Source organism: Triticum urartu, chromosome 7A (assembly GCF_056163025.1).
Source record: "Triticum urartu cultivar PI428250 chromosome 7A, HENAU_Tu73, whole genome shotgun sequence".
Classification (NCBI taxonomy): domain Eukaryota; kingdom Viridiplantae; phylum Streptophyta; class Magnoliopsida; order Poales; family Poaceae; genus Triticum; species Triticum urartu.
This window is the reverse complement of record NC_141879.1, coordinates 485,445,581-485,468,681: the sequence shown is the minus strand read 5'-3', so window position 1 is coordinate 485,468,681 and position 23,101 is coordinate 485,445,581. Positions and strand designations below refer to the sequence as shown.

At 46.5% G+C, this 23,101-nt stretch overlaps 2 protein-coding genes across 2 annotated transcripts; one reads left to right on the top strand and one right to left on the bottom strand.

The window, feature by feature from the left end:
* Positions 1-14: 14 nt before the first annotated feature.
* LOC125525820 (protein FAR1-RELATED SEQUENCE 5) lies at positions 15-3,961 on the top strand. The gene is made up of 4 exons (XM_048690821.2): positions 15-1,222; positions 1,306-1,371; positions 1,457-3,674; positions 3,763-3,961. Exons 3-4 carry the CDS (start codon positions 2,176-2,178, stop codon positions 3,773-3,775), a joined length of 1,512 nt encoding a protein of 503 aa, XP_048546778.2. The 5' UTR covers positions 15-1,222; positions 1,306-1,371; positions 1,457-2,175; the 3' UTR covers positions 3,776-3,961.
* Positions 3,962-5,255: 1,294 nt separating this feature from the next.
* On the bottom strand, positions 5,256-20,744 carry LOC147960074 (uncharacterized). Its single transcript, XM_087537486.1, has 9 exons — positions 19,933-20,744; positions 19,707-19,853; positions 19,385-19,612; positions 18,690-19,299; positions 18,400-18,605; positions 18,113-18,313; positions 5,704-5,835; positions 5,513-5,625; positions 5,256-5,442 (listed from the first exon to the last, which is right to left on the bottom strand). The coding sequence occupies exons 1-9, from the start codon at positions 20,458-20,460 to the stop codon at positions 5,256-5,258; spliced, it is 2,352 nt and encodes a 783-aa protein (XP_087393612.1). The 5' UTR covers positions 20,461-20,744.
* Between the last annotated feature and the right edge of the window lie 2,357 nt (positions 20,745-23,101).

Here is a 23,101-nt window from a genome sequence, read left to right as displayed (position 1 = left end):
ATTACGTGGTGGTAGAGGTATTGTTTTTTGTGAGGTAGCAGAGATATAGTCAGGTCAAGACCTAAGGGTGATTTTGGCGTTGCTCCAGCTGACCAGGACTCCAGGAGAGAATGGGGGGCAGCGGTGTTGCGGCTCGGCCACTTCCAGGACTACTCTATGGCTGAAGAAGATAAAGAGGGAGCGAAGATCTGGCCATCTCCTTCGGCTCCCACCATTATCATCAGACCTGCCTCCCCAGAAAGAAATGAAGTTCTTGTGATTTTCAAAGTGCGACAAGATATATTCTTATGGGGCTTGCTTCGGTAGACCCCCCCCCCCCCCCCCCCCAAACAAAACGTAGAAGGGCAGAATGGGCATACGGAAGGGCATACATATACGCGGTTGGAAAAAAAACTACCCATCTGGTCGCCCGCCCGCAAAAACTACCCACGATCTAGGCCCGCCCCTATCTTCTCGCCCGCCCATCTGGTCGCCCGCCCGCCGATCACAGTAGTTCCAAAGTGGCCGATCGCCGCCGTCCGAACCCCGTCCGAGGCCACCCTCGCCATCCCAACGTCGCCCGTCGCCGCCCTCGCCGTCCCAACATCGCCCGTCGCCGCATCTCACCGTCGTCCGACGACGCAGACGTGAAGGGCCCGACGTCTGACACCGCCCTCGCCGCCCGAACCCCGTCCGACACCGCCCTCGCCGTCGCAACGTCGTCCGTCGCTGCATCTCACCGTCATCGTCCTACGCCGGGGACGTGAAGGGCCCGACGTCTGACGCCGCCTCCGCAGCACTGTCGTCGAACGCCGGCGACGTCTACACCGCGGGCCAAGGTTTGTCATCTAAACCTAGCGGGCATGGGGCGGGCATGATGGATAGAAGTGAGGTCTAGTTCATGCATGTACTGATTTAGGGTTTAGGGTTCATCAAAACCTCCCGCCGCAGCGCCTCCTCTACGGACTAGGGCATGATTTACAGAACTAGCGTTGCTTTGGGCATGATGCATTGTACTAAACCTAACACACGATGTTTTGCAGTTCTATGAGTTTGGCGTGTTGACATGGACGAAGAATCAGCATTCGGGAGGGACGAGAATGGTACTGATAAGGTGACTAAGACCGATAACGATAATTTGAACGAAGATGATGACAGCAGCGACAACGATTCCGTCTCGTCATATGATATCTTACCTCCGGAGGATTTTGATAATAATGAACATGGCGCAAATAGCGACAACGTAAGTGGCATATATTTTGTTTTTATTTTTGAATTTGCAAAGTATGGCATGGCTAACTATATATTTTGTGTACAAATTTACAGGAAGATGTGGATGTTGACAATGTGCAACATAGTTGGCAGGAATCATTTGCAGATAACTTGAGCCAGGTTAGTTGTTAGATGTTGTACATCGATCAATAGTATGATTTAAATGATAGTAATTGACATATATATTTTCAAATGAATGTTGTAGGAGGAGTCAGATGGTCCTGTACTTGATGACGATGAGAGAGAGATTGATATTGAGGAGGCTCAAAGGGAGCAGAAGATGCTTGAGACACATTGGAAGGTCATGGCTATGACCTTTCGGTCGCAAGGGGATGCATACATATTCTACAACAATCACGCCAGAGAGCACGGGTTTAGTATCAGGAAACAGAAGGTGAAACGAGGTGCTTCGGGAATGATACGGTACCGGCGGTTTCTTTGCTCCAGGGCAGGGAGAAGGCAGAGCAAGTTCATAACCATGGAGGGCCGCAAGCGCAGGCTTAGACCGGAGACTCGTTGCGACTGCGGTGCACATATGGTGGTGAAGCTGGACAGAGAACGTGGCGTTTGGTTCGTCGCATCATTCGTGGATGATCACAACCACGCGATGGCTCGGCCCGACGAGGTTTGTTTTTTGTGGTCACACAGACGGATTGGAGATGGCTAGAGGGCGGAGATATTGGCGATGGAAGCAGCCGGGATAAGAAAGCATATTATAATGGACAACTTCATCAGCAGATACGGTTCGTATGATAAGTGCGGGCTTATCAGGAGGGACATTTACAATCTTTGTTGCAGAGAAAAAACGAAGCTCATTGCAAAGGGAGATGCAGAGACGGCAGTTGGCATTATGAAGAGCAGGAAGGAGAAGGACCCTGAGTTTTTTTTGAGTATGTGCGTGACAAGGAAGGGCGATTGAAGAGTATGTTCTGGTGCGATGCACAGTCGCGGAGGGACTATCAGGACTACGGAGATGTGGTCGTGTTTGATAGCACGTATAAGATGAACAGATACGGTATGCCGTTCGTCCCCTTTGTCGGAGTTAACAACCACCGTTGCACCATAGTGTTTGGTTGTGCCATCATTGCTGACGAGACGGAAGGGACATACGTGTGGCTGCTGCAGACATTTATGAAGGCAAACTGTGAGGTGAAGCCAAAGTCAATAATCACAGACAATGACGCTGCAATGATCCGGGCTATTCGGACTGTCCTTTCAGATGTTTTCCATCGTCTTTGCTCCTGGCATATCGAGAAAAATATGCAAAGGCACCTACATTACAAGTCACTGGATGAGTTCAGATCGCTCCTGTACTATGCCACCTCTCAAGCGAACTTTGAGCAGAGATGGAAAGCTTTCTATGATAAGTGGAAGATGGATAGAACCGAAGAGTGGCTTGACAGGATGTACAGGAAGAGGAGACTTTGGGCAGCTTCATATCTTTCCGATGGTTTTTTCCTTGGTATGCGAAGTAACCAGAGGAGTGAAAGCCTCAACTCCTGCCTTCACCTTCACCTGGACTACGGTATGACAATTGTTGATTTGGTGGTGCATTATGAGAACTGTATAGTTCGTCTGCGTGAGAACGAGGCGTACGATGACTGCGAGGCATTCCAGAAGGAACCACCGTCGGTTACTGAATATAAGGCCCTTGAGGAGCATGCCGCCAAAGTATTCACACCTGCTAATTTCTACATCCTGCAAGATGATTTGCATAAGATGGGTCAGCTGGAGATATTTGAGACGCTCGTGGGAATTGGGCGTCAAACATTCATGGTGACATGGAAGGATAACCACAAGTTCAGGTACAATGTTGTTTATGAACCAGGTAACTCAGAACAAACTATTACATGCAGTTGTCTTAGGATGGTTCGGAAAGGGCTGCCATGCAAACACATTCTGTTTGTTCTCCATCATCTGAACTTAACTGAAATACCAAAGTGTTGTGTCATGCATCGGTTGTCCAAACATGCGAGAGATGGGTTGCCTGTGCAGCGGAAGAGTGATATGTTTGGATGGGGTTGGTCAGGGCCATTGGAGAGAGAACGGCATAGTGCAATAACCATTAAAACCGCAGAAGCTGCTCATGTTGCAGCAAATGATCCTTTCTTGTACGACGAGTTGATGAAGTGTCTGGACAACATAATAGCGCAGAAAAAGATTTCAGAGGAGGAACTTATAGGAAGTAGAAGGTATGCTATGCTGAAGAAGGAGGCAAGTCAGGCGCAACAAGTTGAGCCTGGTATTGGTGATCCTCAGAAAGTTTCGACGAAGGGTGCACCTAAGAAGGGGCGATCGAAGGGGGGCCCCGACGTTACAAAGAATGGTAGGCCAAAAGATTTTACAGAGAAGAAAAGTGGTCCTTTGTGCAGTCTGTGTGGTCTCCCAGGTCATAACAAGGCTACATGCAGTAAGAACGAGAAGTGAGTTGCAACCTTTTTATTTTTGTTATGTTGCTACTTTGATTTTACCAACTATATTTGCTCACCCATTTCTTTATGTTTTGTTCAGGAACTGGGTGTAGAGACGCAGCTTGGTTTGTAGGAAGAATAAAAGTGATCGCACGAGTCATGTCTGAATAACCTATGCTATTTTTATTCGCACATGTGTGCCAGAAAACTTGATTTGTACTGTTACGTGATGATTTGTACTGTTATGTCTGAATAACCTATGCTATTTTTATTCGCACATGTGTGCCAGAAAACTTGATTTGTACCGTTACGTGATGATTTGTACTGTTTCTATATGAAGTTTCGAAATTCTGTTTATTTGTACTGTTTGGAAATTATGTTTATTTGTACTGTTTGGAAATTATGTTTATTTGTACTGTTTCTATATGATTCCTAGGTGCATGCATGCAAAGATTGCGTACATTTTTTTTAAATGAGTATATTTGTTCTGCACTTTCGTAAAAATAAAATAATATTTTTTAAAAATATTCAAAAAAAATATGCCCAACCACCGCAGCCGGGCCCATAGTGGGGAACAAATCATACACCCAAATCAAGCCCGAAAGGGGCGACTCGGGCGGCTGATAGAGCCCACTAATGGGCCCGGCAATGGGGTCCAACGGGGCTGCGGGCAGTGTGATAAGAGAGGAGTTCGAAAGAGGGAGCGGAGACAGCTATTTAAGTCGCTCCTCGCGCCCCTCCGCTTCCGAGGTGGGACTAAACTGGCGTGAGTTCGGCAGCGCGCGGGGGAGGGGAGTGGGCGTGGGCCGTGGGAGGGGGCGAGTGGCGCCCTGCCTCTATGGGCCGAACTGGGCCGGCCGGTGACAGCGCCGAAAACGGCCTCATGAGCCCTGCGGCGGCCGCGTGCACTGAGGGAGGGGAGTGGGCGTGGGCCGGGGGAGGGGCCGAGTGGCGGCGTGCCTTCATTGGGCTGAACTGGGCCGGCCCGAGACAGTGCAAAATAGGCCTCCTGAGCCTTGCGGCGACCACGTGCAGTGTGGGGCGCGATGGGGACGCAATTTTTAGTCCCACCTCGGAAGCCAGGGGGCGCGAGGAGCGGCTTAAATAGCTGCCTCCGCCCCCTCCACCGAGCTCCTCTCTTATACATGCCCGCAGCCCTGTTGGACCCCATTGCCGGGCCCATTAGTGGGCTCTATCAGCCGCCCGAGTCGCCCCCTTCGGGCTTGATTTGGGTGTATGATTTGTTCCCCACTATGGGCCCGGCTGCGGTGGTTGGGCTTTTTTTTCTGAATATTTTTAAAAAATATTATTTTACTTTTACGAAAGTGCAGAACAAATATACTCATTTAAAAAAATATCATCACCCACAATGATGCAAATAAGAGTGTCACCGACAATGATGCAAATAAAAGTGACATTGAAAAATAGATATTGTAGCAAATACCGATCACGGCACATTTATTTAGTTGCGGAACATGCTAAACCATGCCACATTACAATATAGAGATGATGTCTTAATATGAAAATTGTATCAAGTACCGACAACGACACGTTTATTTAGTGGAGATAATAGCCAACACCCCATCCTCCGACTCATTTCTTCTCCATGATCTTGAGGATCTTCTCTTTCACTACTTCCTTGGTGTTGCATTCTGAAAAAAGTATTTCAGTTAGAATGCGTCCCCTTGAAGCATTAACCTCATCTTGATCGAACTCAAATGTCCAATCATCTCCGTCCCAGCTTTGAACGCATTTCACCACGAAAAGACCACAAGAGACTCTGCAAGAAACCACAAGTCAATTATTGATGGATCATACAAGTACATACTAATTCAACATTTGCAACATACCCGTCTGTTTGTGATGGCATATCATACTCCCTTATTGGCCAGGAAGATACGTCAGGATGTTTCGTTCCAATAAGAGCATTCACCTCGTTTGTATCATTAGCTATTTCTGCCCTCTGAAATAAAAATGAAAAATCCATATGAAGTACGTTTCGAATAACTATATATTGTTTTATGTATCGTTGTAAGCTTACCAGCTTAGCAATCTTTGCAAGAACTCTTTTGTTGCATTTACCAGTAGAGTTTAAAACTTGAAACTCTTTTTTCTTGTTGTGCATAAGAACTGTTATCCAATGACTTTCGTCCACATGAAAAGGAAAGTATGCCTACAACAAAGTTTATTCATGTTGGTGTACACACCACTGGTAGAAAAAGGGCCTATAGTCCCGGTTCGTAAGGGCCTTTAGTCCCGGTTCCGGAACCGGGACTAAAGTGTCGGTACTAATACCTCCCCCCTTTAGTCCCGGTTCAATCCAGAACCGGGACTAAAGGCCCTCCACGTGGGCATTGCGCAGAGCCCAGTCAGGAGACCCTTTGGTCCCGGTTGGTGGCACCAACCGGGACCAATAGGCATCCACGCGTCAGCACTTCTGTGGCTGGGGTTTTTGTTTTTTTTTGAAAGGGGGGGGGGTTGGGGGTTTTGCGGGGTTAATTTAGGTGTTTCATATATTGTGTTAGCTAGTTATAATTAATAGAGAGAAGTGTCCTCTCTTATGTCCGTGCTTGGTCGACGCTACGTACTATACATACGTATATAGAGAGGACTAGACACGCTAGCTAGCTAGTAAGCAAACGAAGGAAACAGAAGATCGTCATGAACATATATGCATATATACAGAGAGAAGTGATATCGACCACCTCTCCTTCTCCGAGAGATTGGTCGAACAACAAGTTCTCGTATATCTATCTGACACTACCGGCTACATATATACAATAATTATCTCTTACAAATGTAATCATACGGACTCAGGGTCCACATAGAATTCTCCGTCTTCAGGGATCACGTGGTTAAGAAAGAATGCCGCCAATTCCTCTTGAATTGCTCGCATGCGAGCTGGTGCTAGGAGTTCATCCCGCTTCCGAAACATCTAATTTGAAGAAGGGGGTCAATACATATATATATATATATATGAATGAATGAAACTCAACACAAATGATGGTAATAAAATAAAATTGTGAATGTTGTTTATTACGCACTTCATATTGTTTGTCAGAGTAGCCCCGCTCACAGGTCGTGTGGCGGATGGACTCGCAAATGTAGTATCCACAGAAATCATTCCCTTGTTCCTGCCACAACCACTTTACAAGAAATAGAGGTCAATCAAACTGATAAGCAAGAATGCCAAATGGTATTGATGAAACTAGCGCTTGAATCAATAGGAGATGCGCGGAACATGCTACTATAGTACTTACTTTCGGGTGTCTAAATTGCAGCTTCTTCGGGAGTCCCGGAGCTTTTTTGGTGAATTTTTTCCAAACCCCGCCAGACAAAGAAAACAATTACTTGATATATCAGGAAATGAACAAAGTTGCTGATATGTTGGATAATGATCGATTTAACTTACTTCTCGAGCATTTGAGTCATGTCCGCATAGTCCTGGGGATCTTTTCGTCTTGAGTCTAAGACAGTTACTAGTCCCTGCTCAAGCTTAATCTGTAGGAGAATATAGTGGAAACTGCACACGCATGCATAACTCATCAGTTACATTACTATAACCTTGACTAATACATAAGGGAAACCGAATATGCACAAGACAGTAACACTCACTTGAAGTTGTAAGGAAAGAGTATTATATCTTTGTTTTCATTTATTACCAACGATCGTAGCAAGTTGGCCTCGGTAGCTGCGGCATGAAATTTAACCTGAGTTGCATCTATGATATTTGTGTTAATGAACCCAATATCACCGATTTGTCTTTTCTTCAATTCGACGATCTTCAATCTGCATAATATAGTGAGGATAATTATAAATACATGCAATGAAAGAGCTGAGCTATATAGAGAGACTTAATGACAGAAGTAGTACTACTTACAGACAGTAGCAGGTGACCGTTGCTTTATCGAGGGCCAATTGATTGAAAAACTGAAAGAACTCCTCAAATGGAACAGGCAACAGATCAATTCCAACGAGGTCATGCTCCGGTTTAACTCTCGCATACAAAGTACTCCCCCCAAAGTCTCTGCAGATTTTCAAGTACCAATCATGCAATCTTCGCATCATCGTTGATAGAGATCTTTCATCTTTGACGAGAGGCTTCCCGTACTCGTATCTTTGTATCTGCATGTCCATGGGTTCATAATGTACTTCGTCGGGCAGGTAATCTGCAAGATTGCTATAACCGGGCACCATCCTCGGATCATTATCGACGTTGTGGCTAGGCACCTTGAGCGGGGGGCACGATTGCTTCGCTTGTTCGCCGAGCTGGGCAATTTGTTTCCCAGCTCGTCGTTCTTTCAGCCTTTGATCACTGACAGTACTTCCCGACCGCTCCGCTTCGGCAAATTCCTTTCCAATAATGCGGTCATAGTTTCCTTTCGGCGAATCAGACTTCGGTGGTTTTGTCAGGGCAGCCAGAGTGCGCTTCACTTTCACCCGATCTACCTTCTCCTTCGGAGGTGGATGTTTCTTTGCTTTCACCCCCTCAAAGAATTTCTTCACTTCTTCTCGCGCGATCTCGGCGTTCTCCTCCTGGGTCCTCTCGTATGGTAACTTCTCTGGAGTCTTCAGAGAAGGACCGAATCTGTATGTCCTCCCGCCTCTGGTTGTACTGCTAGACGCCGACCGAGCAGACGTAGTGGTTGTCTTCTTTACTTGCTTAAGAGGCGGAGGAGAAGGACTACGACGCGCCGGAGCAGCTGGAGCGGCGGCAGGTCTCTTCCGCCCTTGCTGACGAGGCGGAGAAGGAGGAGGCTGGCTGCTCGGGCGCGTCGGCGCAGGCGGAGAAGGAGGCGGAGTGCCGCCGCGCGCCGGAGAAGGAGCCGGCCGAGGGCCCTGATCGTCACTCGCCGGAGGAGGAGGCGGTGGAGGCGGAGTGCCCTGACTCGCCGGAGGAGGAGGAGGAGGCGGTGGCGTCCAGTTCGGAAGGTTGATGAGCTCCTTCCGCCATAGGCATGGAGTCTTCAGAGCAGACCCCAGCCGAGTCTCCCCTTCACCGGTAGGGTGGTCAAGCTGGAGGTCCTCAAATCCCTCCGTTATCTCATTCACCATCACCCTAGCATATCCTTCTAGAATCGGCCGGCAGTGAAAAGTTGCGCCGGGTTCAGTAGGAAAAACAGAGCCAACAGCCGCCTTGACCTTCAAATTCATCCATTGCGTCATAAGGTGGCAATTTTGAGACTCTGTTATAGCATCCACGGGATAGCTGGCAGGAGCCGTCAAGGCATGCTCCGGCTGAAGCAGCTCGGTGGAAGCCACGCTGCTTCTGCGCTGAGATGGCGGGGTAGCTTTGGGGGAGGCTTCGGCAGTACGTTTGCTGCGATTTGCTTCTCGTTCCTCTATCGCGTCTACCCTTGCTTGCAGCGCCTGCATTTGGGTCTGCTGCACTTTTTTCCTCCTCTCATTGGATTTGTAACCGCCTGCGTCCGGAAACCCAACCTTCCACGGAATGGAGCCTGGCGTGCCTCGTGTCCGTCCAGGGTGCTCAGGATTCCCGAGGGCCATTGTGAGCTCGTCATTCTCTCTGTCTGGAAAGAACGTCCCTTCCTGCGCTGCTTCGATATACTGCTTAAGCTTACTGACTGGTATGTCCATTTGATCGTTCGTCCAAATGCACTTCCCTGTTACAGGGTCCAGTGTTCCGCCAGCCCCGAAGAACCAAGTCCGGCAACGGTCTGGCTAGTTAATTGTCTCTGGTTCGATCCCTTTATGAACCAGATCATTCTCAGTCTTGGACCACTTAGGCCGGGCTACGAGGTAGCCACCTGACCCCGTGCGATGGTGAAGCTTCTTCTTCGCAGCATTTTGCTTGTTTGTCGCCGACATCTTCTTACTCTTTTCCGATGTCTTGTGGGCCACAAATGCGGGCCAGTGATCTCTGATATTCTCATATCTGCCCTTAAATTCTAGTGTCTCATTATTTTCGACAAACTTATTCAGCTCTTTCTTCCACCTCCTGAATAGTTCTGCCATCCTCTTCAGAGCAAAAGACTTGATTAATTTCTCTTTAACTGGGTTCTCTGGATTATCCTCAGGCGGTAGGGTGAAATTTGACTTCAGCTCAGTCCAAAGATCATTTTTCTGCATATCATTGATATAAGAGACCTCAGGGTCTTCTGTAGCCGGCTTAAACCATTGCTGGATGCTTATCGGGATCTTGTCCCTAACCAGAACCCCGCACTGAGCAACAAATGCGCTCTTTGTCCGGAGGGGTTCAATAGGTTGGCCATCGGGCGCGATTGCTATGATCTCAAACTTTTCATCCGAGCTCAACTTTTTCTTCGGGCCTCGTCTCTTTACCGAAGTTGTGCTCGATCCGGAGGGCTAGAAAAAAGAACAAAGACTTAATTAATATGTGTACATACCAAAACAATGAATGCATCAATCAGCTAGTCAGCATAGGCTTAACTAATATATATACCTGGCCGGACTCGGTTCGGTCACCGGAGCCGTCCTCATGTTCTTCTTCTTGCACCGGCATTAGGTCACCGTAGCCAGCTTGTTCACCCTCTCCTTCCAGACCATCGGTTTCGTTGAGAAACAACGAGATGGCATCACTTCCTTCTGCGATTATGTCCCTCAACAACGCTTCTTTTGTTGCTTCGTCTAGGGCGGTGTCCATAGTTTCTATAAATATTTACAACATGGCAATTATTATTCAAACATGATAGATGGATATATTAGTGCCAAACGTAGAACTAGCTACCTAATCATAGTAAGCTATCGGGAGGGGGTATATATCGACAACGACGACACTACATCTATGTCCCTCGACGACCCTCGTTCCCGATAAAAAAAAGAGGAAGAAGAAGAAAAATAAGAGGAGAAGAAAGAATAGAGGAGAAGATCTCCTCTATTCTTTCTTCTCCTCTTTTTTTCTTCTTCCTCTTCTTTTTTTATCCTCTTCTTCCTCTCATCGATAGGATCGCCGAGGGGTCGGGAGGTTGCGTAGTGTCTCAGGATTCAACAAAACCATGTCTTCATCATTAGGCGAAAGTAACATGTGCATGATGGCACGAAGCTCTTCAAAGTTGTTCTGGAACGGACTCCCAGATAGGATAATCCACCTTTAGGTACAAAGTTCAGCAAGAGCCTTCCGAATATCGCTATTTGGAAGGCCTTTGCTGAATTGGTACCAAAAGGCGGATTATTCTATCCGGGACTCCATTCCAAAACAACTTTGCAGAACTTCGTACCAACATGCCCTGGTTACTTCCGGCTAATGATGAAGGCATGAATTTCTTCAATAATTTGACACTAGGAAACCTCTCTCTACTTCCGGCTAATAAGAATAATAAGAAGAAGAAGAATAAGAAGAAGAAAAGAAGAAAAAAAAGAGGAGAAGAAGAAAGGAATAGTGGAGAAAAGAGAAAATAGAATATATTCTATTTTCTCTTCTTCTCCACTATTCCTTTCTTCTTCTCCTCTTCTTTTTCTTCTTTTTTCTTCTTCTTATTTATTTCTCCTCTTCTTTTCGGTAGAGGAAACCCTAAATAGCTAGCAAGTTTCGTGGGTGTGAGATACATGTGGCCTTCGGTGTCGGACACTACATCCACGTCCCACAAGTGACGTGGGCGTCGAAGCCCGCGCCACTTGTGGGATGTGGGTGTAGTGTCCGACACCGACGGTACATGTATCTCACACCGACGATACTTTCTATTTAGGGTTTCTCCTCTACCACTCCTCGACCTCTCGACGACCCTCGTTCCCGATAAAATAAAGAGGAAGAAGAAGAAGAAAAAAGAAGAAAAGAAAGAATAGAGGAGAAGACTTCCTCTTCTTCCTCTCCTCTTCTTCTCCCTCTTCTTCCCCTTCTTCCTCGCCTCTCTCATGAATGTCCGACGTTCTCGACCCCCCTTCTTCTCCCTCTTCTTCTCCCTCTTCTTCCCCTTCTTTCTCTACTTATTTTCCTTTTCCTTATTTTACCTTTTCCTCTCCACTAACATCATCATATATATCATCTATCATCTATGAACAAAAATATTCCTAGATACATAAAAAATTTCTACAAATGAAAATAACCTAAAAAAATCATATGATCATCTATGAACAAAAAAAACATCATTTGATCATCTATCATCTATGAACAAAAAAAACAGCATTTGATCATCTATCATCTATGAACAAAAATATTCATCATTTGATCATCTATCATCTATAAACAAATATATTCCTAGATACATAAAAAAATTCTACAAATGAAAATAACCTAAAAAAAATCATATGATCATCTATGAACAAAAAAAACATCATTTGATCATCTATCATGCATCTATGAACAAAAAAATCATCATTTCATCTCTATCATCTATGAACAAAAATTTGCAAAGGGATGGCGCCGGTGGCCGGACCAAGCTAAGGAGAGGTCGGTGGCGAGGATGGCGTCGGGGCAGGGGCACGGGCGACGGCGAGGGCGGGCCGGGGCGGCGCGCGGGCGACGGCGACGGGGGCGGGCCGGGGCGGCGCACGGGCGACGGCGACGGGGGCGGGCCGGGGCGGCCGCGTCGGGGCAGGGGCGGGCCGGGGCAGGGGCCCGGTCGACGGCGAGGGCGCGGGCGATGGCGGGCGACGGCGAGGGCGCGGGCGAGGACGGGCACAGGCGAGGCGGCGGCGACGGCAGGGCAGCCTGGCGGCGTCGGCGTCGGGGCGGCAACTGCGAGAGACGGGAGTGAAAATTTCCAAAGTTTGAACTTATATAGCAAAGCCTTTAGTCCCGGTTCGTGGCACAACCCGGGACTAAAGGTGGGCATTAGTCTCGGTTGGTGCCACCAACCGGGACTAAAGGGGGGCATTGGTCACGGTTGGTGCCACGAACCGGGACCAATGCACCCTTTAGTCCCGGTTGGTGCCACCAACCAGGACCAATGCCCTTGTGCTGCCCGCGCCCAAAAGTTTAGTCCCACATCGCTAGCGGAAGGGCGCCGGCACTGGTTTATAAGCCCTGTTGTGCCTCTCCATTCGAGCTCCTCTCTAATGCAGGCTTTCGGGCCTAAACTTGCTAGTGCCTGTGGGCCTATTGGGCCTCTGCGGGCCTGAATCCTGGCCCATGTAGGGTTTCTAGTCGTATTCAGGCCGTGGAGGCCCAGTAGGTGGCATTTTTTTTGGTTTTTTCTTTTTTATTTCTAAATTTTTTGGGTTTTTTATTTTTTTATTTCTACTTAAAACTAAATACTTACAGTTTTTTAGTGATTTCTTTTTGCTTTTAGGTCACAAAAATTATAAACTTTCTGTTAGTGCCATTAGTTTTAAATTTTGAATAGTTTAAATTTGAATTTTATAAAATTTGTGTGAATCACTAGTTTATGAATAACTTTACTATAAAAATAGAAATATTTTTCTATTTATTTTTTATTTATACTTACAACTAAATACTTATAGTTTTTTAGTGATTTCTTTTTGATTTTAGGTCACAAAAATTATAAACTTTCTGTTAGTGCCATTAGTTTTAAAATTTTGAATAGTTTAAATTGGAATTCATTCTTTGAGCTAAATGACTCTGAAATTGGAAAGCATTTCAAAATGAACTCTGAAAAGGTTGAAAGTTGGCATGGTATCATCATTTCACCCACATAGCATGTTCCAAAAAGTAGAGAGGGTTACGACAAAAACTTGATGCACTTCGTGTACAAAATGGACAATCACTTTCGAAGTATCAAAGTTTCGAACCATAAGACATGAAAGCATTTCAAATGAACTCTGAAAAAGTTGAAAGTTGGGATGGTATCATAATTTCACCCACATAGCATTTTCTTATTGCGGGAGAAAGTCTTCACTTTTTCTTCGCTTGTGTCATTTGCTTATTGCGCCGTAACCATGGATAATCTTCATTGTTTATCAGGATGCTTGGGTCAGCCTTGACATTGAAGGGAGGAATTTCATGAAACTTTTCATAATCTTCAGACATGTCTGTCTTGCCGTCCACTCCCAGGATGTCCCTTTTTCCTGAAAGAACTATGTGGCGCTTTGGCTCATCGTATGATGTATTCGCTTCCTTATCTTTTGTTTTTCTCGGTTTGGTAGACATGTCCTTCACATAGATAACCTGTGCCACATCATTGGCTAGGACGAACGGTTCGTCAGTGTACCCAAGATTTTTCAGATCCACTGTTGTCATTCCGTACTGTGGGTCTACCTGTACCCCGCCGCCTAACAGATTGACCCATTTGCACTTAAACAAAGGGACCTTAAAATCAGGTCCGTAGTCAAGTTCCCATATGTCCACTATGTAACCATAATATGTGTCCTTTCCGCTCTCGGTTGCTCCATCAAAGCGGACACCGCAGTTTTGGTTGGTGCTCTTTTGATCTTGGGCGATCGTGTAAAATGTATTCCCATTTATCTCGTATCCTTTGTAAGTCAATACAGTCAAAGATGGTCCCCTGGACAACAAGTACAACTCATCACAAATAGTGTTGTCACCTCTGAGACGTGTTTCCAACCAACTGCTGAAAGTCCTGATGTGTTCACATGTAATCCAGTCGTCGCACTGCTCCGGGTGTTTGGAGCGCAGACTGTTCTTGTGTTCATCGACATACGGGGTCACCAAGGTAGAGTTCTGTAGAACTGTGTAGTGTGCTTGAGACCAAGAATATCCGTCCCTGCATATTATTGAGTCTCTTCCCAGAGTGCCTTTTCCAGTCAGTCTCCCCTCATACCGCGATTTAGGGAGACCTATCTTGTTAAGGCCAGGAATGAAGTCAACACAAAACCCGATAACATCCTCTGTTTGATGGCCCATGGAGATGCTTCCTTCTGGCCTAGCGCGGTTACGGACATATTTCTTTAGGACTCCCATGAACCTCTCAAAAGGGAACATATTGTGTAGAAATACGGGCCCCAGGATGACAATCTCGTCGACTAGATGAACTAGGACGTGCGTCATGATATTGAAGAAGGATGGTGGGAACACCAGCTCGAAACTGACAAGACATTGCGCCACATCACTCCTTAGCCTTGGTACGATTTCTGGATCGATCACCTTCTGAGAGATTGCATTAAGGAATGCACATAGCTTCACAATGGCTAATCGAACGTTTTCCGGTAGAAGCCCCCTCAATGCAACCGGAAGCAGTTGTGTCATAATCACGTGGCAGTCATGAGACTTTAGGTTCTGAAACTTTTTCTCTGGCATATTTATTATTCCCTTTATATTCGACGAGAAGCCAATCGTGACCTTCATACTGAGCATGCATTCAAAGAAGATTCCTTTCTCTTCTTTCGTAAGAGTGTAGCTGGCAGGACCTTTATACTGCTTCGGAGGCATGCCGTCTTTTTCGTGCAAACGTTGCAGGTCCTCTCGTGCGTCGGGTGTATCTTTTGTCTTCCCATACACGCCCAAGAAGCCTAGCAGGTTCACGCAAAGGTTCTTCGTCACGTGCATCACGTCGATTGAGGAGCGGACCTCTAGGTCTTTCCAGTAGGGTAGGTCCCAAAATATAGATTTCTTCTTCCACATGGGTGCATGTCCCTCAGCGTCATTCGGAACAGCTAGTCCACCGGGACCCTTTCCAAAGATTACGTAGTGTAAATCATTGACCATAGCAAGCACGTGAACACCGGTGCGCATGGCGGGCTTCTTCCGGTGATCTACCTCGCCTTTGAAATGCTTGCCTTTCTTTCGACATTGATGGTTGGTCGGAAGAAATCGACGATGGCCCAGGTACACATTCTTCCTGCATTTGTCCAGGTATATACTTTCAGTGTCATCTAAACAGTGCGTGCATGCGTGGTATCCTTTGTTTGTCTGTCCTGAAAGGTTACTGAGAGCGGGCCAATCGTTGATGGTCACGAACAGCAACGCCTTAAGGTTAAATTCCTCCTGTCTGTGCTCATCCCACGTACGTACACCGTTTCCATTCCACAGCTGTAAAAGTTCTTCAACTAATGGCCTTAGGTACACATCAATTTCGTTGCTGGGTTGCTTAGGGCCTTGGATGAGAACTGGCATCATAATGAACTTCCGCTTCATGCACATCCAAGGAGGAAGGTTATACATACATAGAGTCACGGGCCAGGTGCTGTGATTGCTGCTCTGCTTCCCGAAAGGATTAATGCCATCCGCGCTTAAAGAAAACCATACATTCCTTGGGTCCTTTGCAAACTCATCCCAGTACTTTCTCTCGATTTTTCTCCACTGCGACCCGTCAGCGGGTGCTCTCAACTTCCCATCTTTCTTTCGGTTCTCACTGTGCCATCGCATCAACTTGGCATGCTCTTCGTTTCTGAACAGACGTTTCAACCGTGGTATTATAGGAGCATACCACATCACCTTCGCAGGAACCCTCTTCCTGAGGGGCTCGCCGTCAACATCACCAGGGTCATCTCGTCTGATCTTATACCGCAACGCACCGCATACCGGGCATGCGTTCAGATCCTTGTATGCACCGCGGTAGAGGATGCAGTCATTAGGGCATGCATGTATCTTCTCCACCTCCAATCCTAGAGGGCATACGACCTTCTTTGCTGCGTATGTACTGTCGGGCAATTCGTTATCGTTTGGAAGCTTCTTCTTCAATATTTTCAGTAGCTTCTCAAATCCTTTGTCAGCCACAGCATTCTCTGCCTTCCACTGCAGCAATTCCAGTACGGTACCGAGCTTTGTGTTGCCATCTTCGCAATTGGGGTATAACCCTTTTTTGTGATCCTCTAACATGCGATCGAACTTCAGCTTCTCCTTTTGACTAATGCATTGCGTCCTTGCATCGACAATGACCCGGCGGAGATCATCATCATCGGGCACATCGTCTGGTTCCTCTTGATCTTCAGCAGCTTCACCCGTGGCAGCATCATTGGGCACATCGTCTGGTTCCTCTTGATCTTCACCAGCTCCCCCCGTTGCAGCATCACCGTATTCAGGGGGCACATAGTTGTCATCGTACTCTTCTTCTTCGCCGTCTTCCATCATAACCCCTATTTCTCCGTGCCTCGTCCAAACATTATAGTGTGGCATGAAACCCTTGTAAAGCAGGTGGGAGTGAAGGATTTTCCGGTTAGAGTAAGACCTCGTATTCCCACATTCAGTGCATGGACAACACATAAAACCATTCTGCTTGTTTGCCTCAGCCGCATCGAGAAACTCATGCACTCCCTTAATGTACTCGCGGGTGTGTCTGTCACCGTACATCCATTGCCGGTTCATCTGCGTGCATTATATATAATTAAGTGTCCAAATTAATAGAAGTTCATCATCACATTAAAACCAAAGTGCACACATAGTTCTCATCTAACAACATATAGCTCTCCAGAGCATCTAATTAATTAAACCATACATTGAAACTATGTAAAACATTTCAATGCGAAAACAAATGCGATCATAATCGCAACCAAGGTAACAATTGATCCAACGGCATAATGATACCAAGCCTCGGTATGAATGGCATATTTTCTAATCTTTCTAATCTTCAAGCGCATTGCATCCATCTTGATCTTGTGATCATCGACGACATCCGCAACATGCAACTCCAATATCATCTTCTCCTCCTCAATTTTTTTTATTTTTTCCTTCAACAAATTGTTTTCTTCTTCAACTAAATTTAACCTCTCGACAATAGGGTCGGTTGGCATTTCCGATTCACATACATCCTAGATAAATAAAATCTATGTCACGTTGGTCGGCATAATTTTCATAAACAATAAATGAACCAATAGTTATGAAGATAATATACATACCAAATCCGAATCATAGACAGGACGAGGGCCGACGGGGGCGGATACCAAAACCATCGCACTATATAAGATGCAATAATAAATGTAAGAAAATGATACAAGTATCTATCTAAACAGACAAGTAAGAATATTTTTCCTTTCAGAAAGAAGATAAGAACAAGAGGCTCACCATGGTGGTGTCGGTGATGAGATCAGCGCGGGTGATCGACAGCGGTGAAGACGGGGACAGGGCGTGACGGACCGCTAAATCTAGACAAATCTCGAGGAAAATGGAGCTTGGAGGTCGAGCTTCGAGAGGAGAAAGTTTAAGTAGTGTGGCTCGGGCATTCCATCGAACACCTCATGTGCATAGGAGGTGAGCTAGAGCACCACAAACCCCTCCCCTCGCCGGCCAGAGAAAAACAGAGCACTGGAGTGCTCTGCTCGCGGGCGAGGGTATATATAGGCACCTCATTGGTCCCGGTTTGTGGCAAGAACCGGGACTAAAGGGGAGCCTTTGGTCTCGGTTCAGGCCACCAACCGGGACCAATGGTGGTGGGCCAGGAGCGAGGCCCATTGGTCCCGGTTCATCCCACCAACCGGGACCAAAAGGTCCAGACGAACCGGGACCAATGGCCCACGTGGCCCGGCCGGCCCCCTGGGCTCACGAACCGGGACCAATGCCCACATTAGTCCCGGTTCTACACTGAACCGGGACTAATGGGCTGAGCCGGCCTGGACCATAGCCCTGTTTTCTACTAGTGCACAGATGTACTACGAATGATCATACTAAACTGAAGTACCTTATCTTTGATGAAATACTCTTCAGTAACTCTAGACACCATTTTAGTTTGGTTTGTGAAATGATCCATAAAATGCCTCTTAGAGTTGTTAACCTTTCCATCACCACGAAGAATAAGCCAGTGGGACACCCAAGTTGATAATATGTGACAGTCAGCACGAGGATTATGGGTCTGCATATGGTTGCAATAACTATTTATGACCTACAAAATAACATAACAACAATACGCCTATTAGATAATTTATGTAAATGACATGTACAACTTAATAACTTAGTGCTAATACTTACACCGCCATGCAACCACTTTTTTGAAATGATGGCTTCAAGCATATCAGGTGTACATGTTTCCCCACCAATTCCCGCCATGTGCACAACAGTTTTTCTGCAAAGCTTCTTCGACTCTGCCAGTGTCCGGATATAAACCTTCGCGGCCTCTATGTGATCCTCATTAATGTAATCAGTACTAATCATAGCAGCTCTTATACCAAATAGACCTAAAATAGTAAGAAACAATGAGTTAATAAAGTGTGCATGCAAGGACAGAAGTATGTTGCAAGAATAAATTACCTAGCACTTACTTTTCTTTGCACGTTTACGTCCACCGTTCTGAAGAAAAGGTGAAAGACAATATTTTGACCGTTTCCTCTTGCGTTTCCCATCATTCTCCTTCCCATCATTCTCCTTTTCATCATTCTCCTTTTCATCATTCTCCTTCCCATCATTCTCCTCAGTGCCATTTCCTTTCGCATTTTTAATACGGGTGTTCAGACTATCCATACTAAATTCCTCAGATTTATCGGCGCTAGACCCGTCTGACACTTCATTCATATTCTTGGGGGTTGAAGTAATAGCTGGAAAGTCATTCGTGTCTACCGTCGCAAGAGATGGGTTGGAAGAATTACCATTATCCTCAATAACGAAGGGGTCGCCTTCATCTCCTGTACCAGGTGTGTTGTGATGTACACCTTTCTCACGCGCCAATTTATTCCCGTTCCTAGTGGTGAAGGATGCGTCCACCCTGTTGTCCATATCTTCTTTTGCAGGAGTTGATTGTATATCTGGCCAATATTTTGATGGACCATACTTCCCCACCCAGTCTTCACTATGCTCCACATACTCAATGTCATCATCAGACCCCTTGTTTGGCTTGAAGACAAGACCTTTCTTCTCCAGCTTCTCCACTACTATCTGCAATGACACATTAATTGCATTAACTAGATGCATAAATTATGAATAATCCAATGTAAACTGAAGTACACATCACTCATATTACCTCAGCACATTTTTGAGGGAGAAGTCTAATTTCTTTTTGCATATCTTTGATGCATTTCATCACCTGATCTAATGTACTATCCCTGCTCGATGAAGCCTCATCTCTATTATCTTTCTTTTTGTGGGCACGATCTTCCTGCTCTAATTCTTGCTGTAATTCTTCCTCCGCCTTTCTTCCTTGTTGAGCAATTAATGTCTGCCTGTACTTCTCACTTATCACGTCATCAATCTGTAACAGGTAAAATCAATTAAAATTTCTCAACATATAAATAGTAACTTAAGTGCATGTAGTACAAAATAGTAACACATAAATAGTAACTTACCGTCCCATTACCACGGCCGTATGCCGTGTCGTACGCGTCACGCTTCTTAGCCTCATCTTCTGACCAATTAAGCATCAATGGATACTCATTAGCTAATGGATCAAATGCCTCATCATCCAGTGGCTGCACTTTCTCCCAAAACATGTACTACATGAACATGAAGTATATTAGCAAAAAAAATTCACAAACTATAGTTCGAAAGAAACAAATATAACATAAGATTTACCTGTAGGAGCGCAAGGTTTCCGATCGGCCAAGTAAATTTTGTAAGATCTGATAAGGTCTTTGTGATGCCTTCCACGCAAACGCGTAATGTAAACGCATTCCAATTATATGCTTTGATGGCCTTCACATCGTGCACTAACTTGTAATAAGCATTAGGAACTTCTATCGTGGACTGCGGTGCAAGAACCGTGACTAGAAGAACTAGAACAATTCTACAGAGGAAATCATCATCGTATGTGCCACTGGCAACGATGTTCTCAATCAGGTCGTCTATCATCATTTCCCCCGTATTGGAATCTAAAAAGCGACTAGGCACCTTCACCTTCGCCTTTAACCCCCCTTTTCCTAGCGCTTTCATGGCATCTTTGCCCTTGTTCTGTAGCCCGAAAATGTCAAACACATCTTCGGTGCGCAATGATATCGCACCATTTTTTGATGGCATGATGAACCTTTTTCTGTCCAACGAATACGATTTAATAATGAACTTGAGCAAACATTTGCGCATGAGCACACTAGGTATCATTAGCATTTTTCCAAGACTAGTGCTTGCAAAACGCTTTTTCTGCCTAGAGTTTAGTTTGTTGACCAACAGACACCACTTCTCAACCGAACAAAAAATCTCTCCGTACTCCACCGTCGCTACGAATAGGAGCAAAAAAAATGTTAGCTACTTTATATGGGCACATGATAAACATGATGAATGCATAGTACCTCGTGCCATGGGATCAGGGCCGGCCCTGGGGGACGACGGCGCGGTGGCGTTGGTGGCAGATGGCGTCGGTCGCAACCTGTAAATAATTTTAAAGTTTTTTTAGAAACACTATGATTTCTGAAAAAATCTTTGGTATGTAATACTTTGAGGTGTTTGGACTAGAACAGGTACGTGTGGTTTAAGATGCCATACTATTTTTTATACCATGGTTTTTGTGCTGTATATACCTAGAAAAACTGAATTAGAATCAGCTGTCATGCATGCATAATTATGACCAAAACTATAGCAAAACTACACTATAGCCAAACACTGAGGTGGTTTTCACAGAACTAAGAAACACTATGGTATATACAGTGCATGTATCAGCCACTCATGCATGCATGTATTTACGCAGTACTTAGTGCACTAACTTAATGAGTGGCACATGCAGCACGCTCTCAATCAACTAACAAACTCTAACTACACACTCTACTGATCTAGGACAAAAAATTCTACAATCAAGGTTATACATGATAAAGCACATGAAACATAAAAGTAAGTCGGAATCTGTGTTCACCAACTTGGGGCGTCGGCGTTACGTGGCAACGGGGGCGACGGCGTCGGCCGCAGATGGCGCCGGGGCAGATCGTGTTGGGGCAGTCGCTCTGTGGTGCGTCGGCGTGAGCCGGCGTCGGTGGCAGATGGCCTCAGGGCCGTCGCGGGCGTTGGGGCGGCGTCGGCGTGACTTGGCGTCAGGGGCGGCGGCAGCCGCAGATGGCGTCGGGGGAGGCGATCGTGGAGGCGGTGTGAGGTGGCGTCGGGGGCGGCGTTTGCCCTAGATGGCGTCGGGAGAGGCGCTCGTGGAGGCGGCGTGGAGGCGTGGAGGCGGCGTGGACTGGAGATCGTGGAGGCGTGGAGGGGCTTTGACCCCCGATAGATATGCATGTACGCGGGCTTATCCATTTTTTTCTAAGAACCCATTCATTAGTTTTTTTTCTCAATCATTAGTTGCGTCTGTTTTTTAAAACAACCATTATCGAAAATACATTGATTGATAGATAATTTTTTTTGACTCCGCCAAATGGCACGAAACTTTTTCCGCACGTTGGCATCACCCTCGACAGCACCCACGCCAGTTTGCATATTTTTCCGACGCTCGATGCATTTCCTAGGATTTTCCCTGTGTTAATGCCGTAAAACACTGGCCGGACGTGATGCAACGTTCGTTTTGTGTCCGTTTGCGTTCCAACCTTGCGTGGGGCCCTACGTAGGCCGTGCCCGCATATCCGCCCACTTTGGTGCAATTGCATGCATGCGATCACGTACCCCCAGTGCAACGAGCTTCTTTTCTGTCTACCGGAGGGGGGTTCCCGACTACTTTTTTTTTTGACTCCGCCAAATGGCACGAAACTTTTTTCGCACGTTGGCATCACCCTCGACAGCACCCACGCCAGTTTGCATATTTTTCCGACGCTCGATGCATTTCCTAGGATTTTCCCTGTGTTAATGCCGTAAAACACTGGCCGGACGTGACGCAACGTTTGTTTTGTGTCCGTTTGCGTTCCAACCTTGCGTGGGGCCCTACGTAGGCCGTGCCCGCATGTCCGCCCACTTTGGTGCAATTGCATGCATGCGATCACGTACCCCCAGTGCAACGAGCTTCTTTTCGGTCTACCGGAGGGGGGTTCCCGACTACTTTTTTTCTTTGACTCTGCCGAATGGCACGAAACTTTTTCCGCACGTTGGCATCACCCTCGACAGCACCCACGCCAGTTTGCATATTTTTCCGACGCTCGATGCATTTCCTAGGATTTTCCCTGTGTTAATGCCGTAAAACACTGGCCGGACGTGACGTAACGTTTGTTTTGTGTCCGTTTGCGTTCCAACCTTGCATGGGGCCCTACGTAGGCCGTGCCCGCATGTCCGCCCACTTTGGTGCAATTGCATGCATGCGATCACGTACCCCCAGTGCAACGAGCTTCTTTTCGGTCTACCGGAGGGGGGTTCCCGACTACTTTTTTTCTTTTACTCCGCCGAATGGCACGAGACATTTTCCACACGTTGGCATCACCGTCGACAGTACCCACGCCGATTTGCATATTTTTCCGACGCTCGATGCATTTCCTAGGATTTTCCCGATGAAAATGCCCTAAAACACTGCCCGGACGTGACGCGACGTTCGTTTGGTGTCCGTTTTCGTTCGACCTTGCGTGGGCCCCTACATAGGCGTGCCCACATGTACGCACACTTTGATGCAATTGCATGCATGCGATCACGTGGACCTTGTGCAACGAGCCCGGTTTCGGTCTACCAGAGGGGCGGTTCCCAACTACGATTTTTATTTTACTCCGCCGAATGGCACGAGACTTTTTCCACACGTTGGCATCATCGTCGACAGCACCCACGCTGATTTGCATATTTTTCCGATGCTCGATGCATTTCCTAGGATTTTCCCGGTGAAAATGCCCTAAAACACTGC

What these genes read in the sequence shown, in the direction of transcription:
- LOC125525820 (XM_048690821.2), top strand. Translation starts at nt 2,176, where the DNA reads ATGTTCTGGTGCGATGCACAGTCGCGGAGGGACTATCAGGACTACGGA.
- LOC147960074 (XM_087537486.1), bottom strand. Translation starts at nt 20,460, where the DNA reads ATGCTAATGATACCTAGTGTGCTCATGCGCAAATGTTTGCTCAAGTTC. An exon ending in TTGCAAAGATTGCTAAGCTG is followed by an intron (nt 5,626 to 5,703) that starts GTAAGCTTACAA and finishes TTTTTATTTCAG; the next exon opens with AGGGCAGAAATAGCTAATGA. An exon ending in ATGCCATCACAAACAGACGG is followed by an intron (nt 5,443 to 5,512) that starts GTATGTTGCAAA and finishes GGTTTCTTGCAG; the next exon opens with AGTCTCTTGTGGTCTTTTCG.